General features: G+C 42.9%; 1 protein-coding gene across 5 annotated transcripts in view; it reads left to right on the top strand.

Moving 5' to 3' along the window:
- Nucleotides 1-6,318: 6,318 nt before the first annotated feature.
- DCLK1 (doublecortin like kinase 1) overlaps nucleotides 6,319-10,474 on the top strand; it is a 240,959-nt gene continuing 236,803 nt past the window's right edge. For 2 of the 5 annotated variants that reach the window (XM_084511579.1, XM_084511582.1), the window contains exons 1-2: nucleotides 6,319-6,627; nucleotides 9,598-9,986. In XM_084511579.1, the coding sequence (XP_084367705.1) occupies nucleotides 9,611-9,986 (376 nt within the window). In that variant the 5' untranslated portion in view covers nucleotides 6,319-6,627; nucleotides 9,598-9,610. Of the gene's footprint in view, nucleotides 6,628-6,781; nucleotides 6,832-9,597; nucleotides 9,987-10,474 lie in introns of those variants that run through there. The other 3 variants (XM_084511577.1, XM_084511581.1, XM_084511578.1) reach the window with 3 other exon arrangements.

Here is a 10,474-nt window from a genome sequence, read left to right as displayed (position 1 = left end):
CAGATATAATACTATTATTACCTATATATCTATCTTCAGTTTTCTTTAACAATGAGGTATTTAGGAGCAATAACTGTGATCATTTCATTTGTCTTTCACCTGGTGAACCTTACAATAGCGCACAACCTTCTTATAGCTAAGCTTATTATCAACAGAAACATTATTAAAGAGGGCTTCTCTAAACATTATGTTTTAATAAGTTGGAATAAAATTATTTGCAACTCAGCAACTTAAAATAATACTTACCATTTAGCTGTGCATTAATGGTATTAGGCTGAAATCTTTAAGATTACCATGATAATTTGGAGGTTGAAACTGCTCTAAATTAATGAGAAATAGACTTCCAGCCATAATGTAGATGAATCTTTAATTAAATGTCCTGGAATCAATTCTACCAAGTATTGTGCTTAGCCATGTGGTGGTGGTCGAGTGGAAGTAATGCCAGCAAAGGACACTTTTCAGACCATATGAGCAGTAGACCAGGATCCCTCCACTGAATACTAGATGCATGAGGAAAGAAATGGTAGTGCAGGTAAAGCAACACCCCTAGCCTGTCCATGTCAGGAGGAGGATGCCAACCAAATCCTCACTCAGCCAGTAAAGATATTTGCTACTCAAAAGGCCTGATTCTGGTTGTACAAAGTGTGGAGCCCAGCAGGCATTGCTTGACAACCTTGTATGACCAGCACATTGCAAGAGAGAGCATCTAGGTGGTGGAGAAACTCCAATTTACACCATGAAAATTTAAGATTCCCTCCCAGGTCACTTCCATCTTCCCACATCATTTCTCCTCCTTGAGTCACTTTGGAGTTCTGCCTTTTGTTTCCTGTTTGCTGCCGTCACACAACCCTCAGTGATTTTCACCCTCTAATTACTTGCAGGGATCAAGCCTTTTATAAAAATAACATTTGTAAAAAATGTCTCCCAACCCTAGCCCCTCTAACTTATTTTTATAACACTGGTAAAAGAAGCTCCCACATATGCTGCTCTTGGGTCATTCCAAAAAATGTGCACAATCCGTGCACTTATATTCATAAAACATTCTGGTTTTACTCATAATGAAAAAGACGATCCCCATATCCTCAGCTTAGAGCATGTGAATACCATTGAGACTAGGGTTGAGGCTATTGTGAACATACATATTCTAAATTATTTAAAATGCTTCTGCCAAAAGTTGAGCAGTCAGCAAAGAATATCAATTTGCTTTAATTAGTTTGAACTAAGGCCCAGCAAAAATTCAGATCATGCTTTTCAGAACTATTCTAATTCAGCTTCTTGGCAACCTGGAAAGGAAAAAGATTATAGTAACAGTTTACTGAGATAAGTATACTACACAACGATGGAGTGTATTTTGGAGATGCATGGAGTTGTTTCATGGGTAGGATTTGGCCTACCTCCTGGACAGGCTAATCCCAAATGATAGGGTTTTAGGTTCCACTTGTTATCTGATATAGGCAAGCAAATCAAATCAGACAAGCAGCTCTTTAAACATGCACTTTATAATACCTGAAATAGCCGTATCTGAAATATCTGAATAATATTTGAAAGAAAAAAAAAAAAAAAGAGGAGACAGAAGTCTGACAAACCATGTTGGAGGTCTTTTGTTGCCATAAGGTATCCATAGTGTATCAAGAAGTGAAATACCATAATTTTCCAACACACACAAAAAATGATGTTACATTCAACACAAATTCACTTTACAATGGGACCTCTTTCCAGTGGAAAAATATGTAAAAATAACTTCAATAATGTCATATCTGATGACCAGCATGTCCACTGTTGCATATTGACTGAGTTCAGTCCCAATGTATAATCTGTTTTTAAAAGGATAAATTTATTGAAGAAATTAGTTACAGGCAAGATAAATAAATTAAAAAAAAAGTCTTTAACTGAGAATGATTTTACTAGAATCAAAAATCCAGTTATGTAGTGAGAGAGGATATTGTCTTTTGTTAGAAATATCTTCACTGAAGAAGGACAGAAGATGTAGCAAAAACTTTTCACTTGTTCAACAACAGACATGAAAAATCATCAATGGGAAAATTTTACAGTCAGAAGTATTAAGGACAGAGGTATTAAAATCAATAAAAAAATATATAATGAACAAAATAAATACTAGCAAAGTCAGAGGTTTGTTATTAGAATCAAACAGTTGAAACTGTCAACAACAGTGCAGGACAGAAGTATTCAATGGTTATTTCTACATAATGCAGTCCCATTCTCATTGTGAGTGAATTATGCTTTGTTCAAAATAATAGGTAAATCATTTTAATACCTCGGTAGTTTAAAAACAGTTTATTATTGGACTGCCTGAACAATTGATGTTGCTATTTAAGAAATTTAGGAATATCGAGGAAATATTAAAATCCTGTATAAAGCTAAGGTTATGCTAGCTTATAGACAACATAAAAAAAGATCTGTGGTATATAATTCTAGCTATTCTGGGATCAGTAGCAGTTAAAATAGCTGATATGTGATGTAATCAATAGAAGATATGATTGTGTAATTACTGTCAATGATTGATAGAGGTGACTGCATCGACATACACCTCTGTAAAGCAACAGACATACAGACATACAACAGCTCATCAATCTAATTAAGTGACTAGTGTTACACAAAATCAGTGTAACACATCATAATTAATTAAAAAACAGCTGAATGACAGGTCTCCAAAAGCAACTACAAACAGCTAATCCTTAACCCCTGGGTAATTCAGGAGCAATTTGTAGATCTCTGCTCTTTTTCATAGGAGAGTTTTTCCCAGAGTGTTTCTGGACTCTTTTTCAGGACCGTGCTGCCCACCCCAAAGCTTTTGGGGAGCCCTTTGCAAACTCGCTCAGCTGGTGCAGCTCCAGCTGCTCCGACTCCTGCTGGGAGCTGGCACAGGCTGGTTGCTGAAATCAGTGTATGTGGCCATGCTACACCAGCTCCCTCAGCCTGCTTTGACAACTTGAGAGCCAAGTATGTTGGTGACACGAGGTGAAATGAGCTCTAAATGTTCCCTTGGTGCTCTTGCCTTAGCTTGGAAAGCCCCATGGTTTGGAAAATGCTGTCCTCTACTACTACAGGAGTGAAATGAAGGGATATTTAAGGGTATAACTGGTAAAATTGGCAGATGACATAAAATGGATACAGCACTAAATAGTACAAAGGAAAAAAAAAAAACAGTTTTTCAGTAGGGAAATTGACATCCTTTAGTAAGCCAGGATTATTTGAACGCGCTTTTTGAGACAGCTGAATGCAAGGTCATTCAGCAGGAACAAAGAATGTAGGTCACGTTTTGAAGACTAGAGACTGTGTCCTGGAAAGCAGTGGCTCTGAATGGGATTTAGGGGTCACAGTGGTTAGCCAGCTAAAGAGAAGCTCCCAGAACAATGTCCCAAGGCAGTTGGTGTGGCCTTAAGAGACAGTGCTGACAGTTGGGTGCTGACATAACTGTATCCAGTTCTACTGCATGCATTTCAAAATGGTGCTTAAAAATTAGAAATGTTCATAAAAGCACCGCTGGAACACTGTTCGATCTGACAAACCTGATTAGCAACGCCAGAGATGTGAAGTCCAACTTTGCTAACTTTATCCAAAGAAAGGTTAAGAAGTGACTGTCTCGTGGTTTATAAACATGCATCTCAGAGGACTCTTGAAGCACACAAAGTTCCAAAGTCTGCAACCAAGAAAGACAATTTCATATTAGAAAAACAGTACACTTCTGTATCAGGATGATTATATAGTTGTTGAAACAATTTACACAGTCTATGCTTCTACTTAGAATTGGATTCTTTTAATGCAAGCTGTGGACAAACAAATAAAAAAGGTAGAGAAGCATCTCTTGAAGTTCTTTAAAAAAAAACACGAGAAGTATGCATGACAAAGGCAAGCAGACTGTGAGGTTGTGTTGTGTCTTCACGTTAAACACAAAACTGTAAATGGACAATAACGAAGAAGATACATGCCTATTAGATTTTTACTTTAGTATTTATTTATTTATAAATATTTATTTATACTGCATTCTTTTAATCTTTGTGTATTTTTAAAAATGTATTTTACAGTACAATGTAATCAGAGCGAGGATCTTCCTTGAACATCTGCAAAGTATTTTGCACACTTAGCCTAGACGTGAATAATACATGTCAGAGAGAGGTAAACACCAACGGAAGAAATAAATTATGTACGTGAACACAGGGCACTACAGCTTGAAGTAATGAGCTGTAACATAAGAAATTTTCCATTAACCTGATTGTCAGAAAAAATATCCTTATAACTGGAGGAATTCAACTTTGAACGGATGTCTCCTTTGGGAAGAAGTCCCATTACCTGCAATAGTGGTGGACAAAAGAGCACTGAAGAAGAATGTTAAAGAGCAGCCCTTTGTCAGGACCACGATAGTCTTTTCCATCTCTAATCTTTGCAGTCTCCTGGTTTTTCTTATCATTTAAGACTGTCATGAATATTTTATGTGATTGTTGACCTACAAAAGCAGTGGTTTAAAGAACAGAATTTTAATGCAAGATTACCAGAATTCTTTGAAAAATATTTTCCGTTCTCCAGTCAAGTACACTAACCTCTACAAGTATCACCTTATCTGGTACATCTAAATACGCATCAAGAGATTTTCAAAAGCAGTAGACTAAAAAGCAACATAGCTGGTGAAACAGTCAATGTGGTGGTGCTCGGCTTTTGAGAACCTCCATGTGAAAAATGACAATCCTTAGTTAAGTGCCTCAGCACCCCACTGACTGTCTGGGGAGAATTAAGTGCCAAGATCCACCAAAACTCAGCAAGGCGGTAAGAGAGTGCCGAGGTCAGAGTTGTACAATGAGTTCTGAATTGCTTTGGTGTTCAGGAATTTTATTGCTATTACTCCTTCAAGCAGAGGATTTCCTGAAGGTTTTAGGTGCTCATTTCTCTTTCAAAAACTAAGGAAACAAGTGTATCCAGAAGACTCCTGCCTCTGCTCTATGCAATACCTTAGTTATTAAAGAACTCCTCCAGGATGTTAAAGACACAGGTACAATCCATTTTTTTTCTCCATCAGGGTATCTTCTGTCTTTGAAGAGCCTGTCTGTGGTCTAGGGGAATAGGGAAGAGGAGGAGTGCTCCATCCCCTTCTTAGTTTGAGCATCTTACAGCTTTCGTAGACTGAAGGCATCAATTGCCAAAAAACAGGCAGATTAAGCGGGAAGCTCTAGCCTGATTAGAGGTCTTCAATGGAAGCAGGGCACCCTGGGCTTAAGGCCCTGCTCCACTGACTGTTTCTGGATTTATGGATATAAAACACATAAACGGTCTGCAACACATGCACACAAAGCCATCTTTTGTCCTTCCTGATTGAGTGCCATAACCACTAGGTTACAGACTAATTCCCTCTCTCTGGTCTAATGCATTTTTAATTCTTTGAGAGTGCAAAGTGGAGCAGCTTCAGCACAAGGCCAGACAGTGTTTTCTCTCCTTTCAGGTCCCCCTGGACTGCATGCTGTTTACCTGGCAAGTGGAAGAGGGTTAAATTTCCTTGCTACACAGAGGAGGGCAAACCTGGTCCTCTGCCTTGAGGATGTTTTAACCTTTGATAGTTTTATACTAACGTCAAGAATAACCAAGCTTTTGAGGAGAAAGCATTGGTTATAACTGTTTTGTTTTGTTTTGTTTTGTTTTTGTGTGTGGCAGTTGACTTTGCAAATGTGGCCCAAGACCTGAGGGGCCTGGGCACGAGCCTGGTCAGTCAGATGAAGCCTGAAATGCCTTGGGGCAAATACCTCTTCTGGGAAATCTAAGCATAAAAACTGGGGGATCTGTGGAGGTTAGTGAGCTCCACGGTCAGCCAGCAGCTTCTCAAGCGGTGTGAGGAAGCCTGGCACCATTTTAGTACCTGAAATCTGCACCAATTCAACATTCAACACGCACAAAAAAAGTCCTGTCACGGGGCTGCGGTGACTGGGTGCACCCTCAGTACTTTGGGATCGGGGAAAACCTTTGGGATCAGGGAAACCTTTGGGGTCGGGGAGAACCGTTGGGATCAGGGAGAACCGTTGGGATCAGGGAGGACCCTTGGCATCAGGGAACACCCTTGGGAAAAGCAAGTGACATTTTCGGTAAAAACACCTAAAGACGTCTTCGGACGCCGGGCCAGGGCTTCGCCAGCGGCAGGGCTGGCCGGGTGTGGTTGAGGGAGGCGACGGGCGAGCAGAAATGGGCTGAGGGCGGCCGCGGGCAGGGCTGTGGCGGTCGCCCCGCAGCGCCCGGCGAGGGGAGCCGGGGGGAGAGGGGGAGACGGCGGCGCCGCCCTCTGGAGAGAGCGGCGGGGAGAGGCTGCTGCGGAGAGCCGCATGTCAATGAGGGCCGGGCTAATGCAAATCACCGCCAGCGGCAGCAGCCGAAGAAAGGCGAAGCAGCTGCAGCCCGGGCTCCCTCCCCAGCAGCGCTCTGCAGCCGGGGGAGGCGTAACAAAGGCGCCCGAGCCGCTTGCCGCGGCCGCTCCCGCGATCGCAGCCGGGTGGTCGCCGCCGGCGGCGGGGGGGAAGGCGCCGCTCGTCAGCCGCCTCCCAGCTCGCTTCGCCGCCGCCTCTTTCTCCTTCCCTCCGCGCCCCGCCGGCAGGTCCGAGGGAGAAGCGCTCGCCGGGCTGCGGAGAGCAGGTGAGGGAGGGCCGGGGGGCTGCGGGCGCCCCCTCCGCCGTGCCCGGGGACCGGTGGGGCGCGGCCGTTGGCTGCCCGCCGCCCTGCACCTGTGCCCGCGGTGCCGCCCGCGGGGGCTTCCCGGTGCTACCCCCCGGCTGCAACCGGCTCCGAGGCGGTGGCTGAGGCCGGGCAGAGGCCCCTTGTGCCCGGGGAGCCCGGCAGGTGGGCCCCCGGCCGGGAGGGAGGGCTCCCGGGGCCGCTTTTGTGACCGGGGGGGGTGGTGGGTTCGTGAAGGGGCTGAGGCACCGGGTGCCGCCTCAGCGCTCTCCTCGGTGTATCTCGAGCACGTTTCCCGCACCCCAGCGCAATATCGCTTTATTCCGAGCCGCCTTCGCGTGCATCCGTATTTTATTTCTTAATTTTTTTTCGGTCTGGGTGATGGTTCCCGGGTCTCTCGCCGTGCCGCTTTATGTAAGGGCTCCCCCGCACCTGCATCGCCCAGCCAGGCACCGCGGGCTCCCGGGGTGTGCCCCGTGAGGTGCACCCACCGCCGCCCGTGTGTGTGTGTGTGTACAGTGATGGTGGTATTTAGCCGCACGCTGGCAACGTGTGGTGAAATTATTTCGGATTTCTTTGTCTGCTGCTCTGACCTTGTGCTTCGCACGCGCTTGTCTGCAAAGAGCGAGGCGGCGTTGTGCAGGGAGCTCCATTTCTCTTTTGGAGGGCGTAATTGGGAATTACGGCCATTATCGATCGGAGTGTAAGCGTGCGGAAGAAAGGGCAGTGCCTCGTGCTTCTCTCTCCCCCAGAACCCCAAATTATTAGAGCCGAAGGTCTTTTTAAAAAGTGTATCTTCATAGAAACTTAGTTTTCCTTTTGTGTGTTTGAGATGGCTTGAGCAAAGGAAACAGCAGACCTCAGAAGAATCCATTTCTCCCGTCACAGGCATTGCTTCCGACACCCAGCTTTTGAATTGCGGGTTTTGGGAATAACAGGTTCATATTGGAATGAAAAATGAAGCAAAATAACTTATAGATAATTGTTTTTAAATAGTGTCACTGGTGGTATAGTCCTGAGCATAAGCTGTGGCCATTAAGCAGCATTTTGTATTTGACCCATGGAGGACTGTTGGTGAAACGCCACAGCGGATGCTCATGCCCTCTTAGCTCAACTGTGTGTGGGTACTGATGAGGGACAACAGATTATTTTTCTCTTATATTTATATATATAATGACATTTTATTGTGTATACGTACATGCACGTACACACACATCTTATATGATGCAATGTGTGTGCATACACATACATATCCACACATACTAACTCGCTTTTAAAGTATTTAGAAATATAAATCTTGCATATATACATCAGCACATGACCCTGTGCCTGCACAACAGAACAAGTTGTGAGCTGTACCTAAACCAGGGTAAATAATTCCCAAGGCCCTGTGCTTGCAGTGGTTAGCCTTAGGTGCTTGGTCTAGTTAAGCATGTGAACAGCTCAGAGAAGTTGTTGAGCACATTCCCTACAGCTTTGCAGCATCAAAGTCCAGCTGTACAATCACTGTTTTCATACAAACTCGTGTACGTTAAAGAATGTATGTAAGTCTTCCTGTGTTTGCTCTTATTGCTTTAGACTGGGTCTGGATATTTTTTTTTTTTTAATGGACGTATAATTATGAGTGGTTTAAACAAAGCTTGTGCTTGCTGTTTTTTTTCCATTTTATTGGAAATCAATGAGAGAGACCACTTCTAAATTAGGTCTGTGTATCTGTGCTATAAATAAGCTTACTGTGCTTTGCTGTTCTGCAGACAACTGCAAATCAAGGTGGCATTTAAATTAGAAGAAATGCAATTTGAACCTGATGATCTTTTGGTCGTTTTCTAATCTTCATTTTTTTAAGTATAGAAAAAATTATGTGCAATTTGTAGTATTTAGTCTTGCATTGGCCAACAAAAGGAGAGCAAGCACGTGCCTCCATGATTTAATTTCTGAAAATGTGAATTTTCATTTATGTGAACTGTATTGAACAGCTGGCTGAGATCATTTTGGTCAGAACTAAGAGGTCCTTGCCACTGTCAAGCATAGGAGATGTGAGTTGCTGGTTTGCTGATTGACATTGAATTTCTCACTCCTTCAGTGATAGTTTTATTGGCAAAAGAAGCTGTCACCATTAACCACTTTGAATGCTAGCCCTAGGACATTAATGATACTTCTTGAAAATTTTATAAAGCACAGAAGTAGCTTGCTCATTGAATAATATGAGTTCTATGGCTTCTTCTTTCCTTCTTTTTTTTCCACAACATTTGAGCATTTCTGTTTTTTCAGAATACCCAGAGTATATTAGAGTATAAGGATGGCTGAAATAGATGATTACAAAGCTAACACTGTAGGGAAAACTACATTGGATTTGACCCACCAAGTCACCTTGCTTGTAGTAATAGTCCAGATTCTCATCACCAGCCTGCAATCTATTGCTCTGAGGAGTTCTTACTTGTTGCCAATCAGTAAACAGTTACTACCTTCTGAAGTGACGCCTTTTGAGATCATAGGTGGAACAAACAATTCAGTGGGGGCAAATGGTCTCGAATACCACCCGAATGTAAGATGAGGAGAAGTAGAAAGCTGACCCATTGGTTCTTTTTTTTTCTTTTTTTTTTCCCAGTAGCTCTACTTTGTCAATCTCGGTTTCAGAGCTTGTACTGAATTTGAATAAACAGTTCTTAGTGTTTGTGTATTGTTGGCAGTGGGTTTTCTGAGTGGTGTTTCTATGACATACAGAAGCCTAGCTAATAAAATAGATTTTATGGCACAGCAGCAGGGTTGTAAAATGAACACATGAACGTAGTGTGGTTTCACTCAAGCGTTTTTCTCAACCTAGAAAGCAGTCTTCCGTGTATGACTTGTATATTCCTTGATATCTTAAAGTGAGCTCCCACAAAACGAGTAAGTTGTTAAACTCCTTCTCTTCTCTTGTGCATCCCTTAGATTGAACTTCAAGATGTCCTTTGGGAGAGATATGGAGCTGGAGCATTTTGATGAGCGTGATAAAGCGCAGCGGTATGGCAGAGGGTCCCGGGTGAATGGTTTGCCCAGCCCTACCCACAGTGCCCACTGCAGCTTTTACCGAACCCGCACTCTACAGACCCTGAGTTCTGAGAAAAAAGCCAAGAAAGTTCGCTTCTATCGTAATGGAGACCGGTATTTCAAAGGGATTGTATATGCTATCTCCCCTGACCGGTTTAGATCTTTTGAAGCTCTGCTGGCTGATCTGACCCGAACTCTGTCTGACAATGTGAATCTGCCCCAGGGAGTGAGAACAATCTACACGATTGATGGCTCCAAGAAGATTTCCTCCTTGGACCAGCTAGTAGAAGGTAAGCAGTAACATTGGGAAGTATAGAGTTATGTTTGGGTCAGGGTTTGTTTGGCTAACGTCTTAAATCTCTGCAAATAAGCAACGTTACTGTTCTTACTGATAGGAAAAGGATCTTTAATGACCTAGAATTGTGAACATCATAATTTGGGCCTTGAAGTATTATTGCCTTGCTACTTATTTCCCTCTTGTTGAAAGTAGTCTAACCTTTCTCTATCAACCTCGTGTTGGTAGACCTAGATCTTGAAGACCTCATCTGCTGCTTCTTCTGAACTTGCATATTTAAAAATCACAATGAGAGTTTAGTCAGTTAAACCTGACAAGGTCCAAGGTTTTCTAGGTGTCATCAGCAGATGTCTTCATCTCTAGAGGAAAGTCAATTGTGATTTTTATTTTTTTAATTGTTATTTCTTTTAAGTCTCTCACTACCAAGTGAAGAACTCCAACTCTTCCTACAAATGATATGCGTAAAGTACCCTTCACTCAGAG

Source organism: Aythya ferina, assembly GCF_964211825.1.
Source record: "Aythya ferina genome assembly, chromosome: 1".
NCBI lineage: Eukaryota > Metazoa > Chordata > Aves > Anseriformes > Anatidae > Aythya > Aythya ferina.
This window is presented reverse-complemented; position numbering and strand designations above follow the sequence as displayed.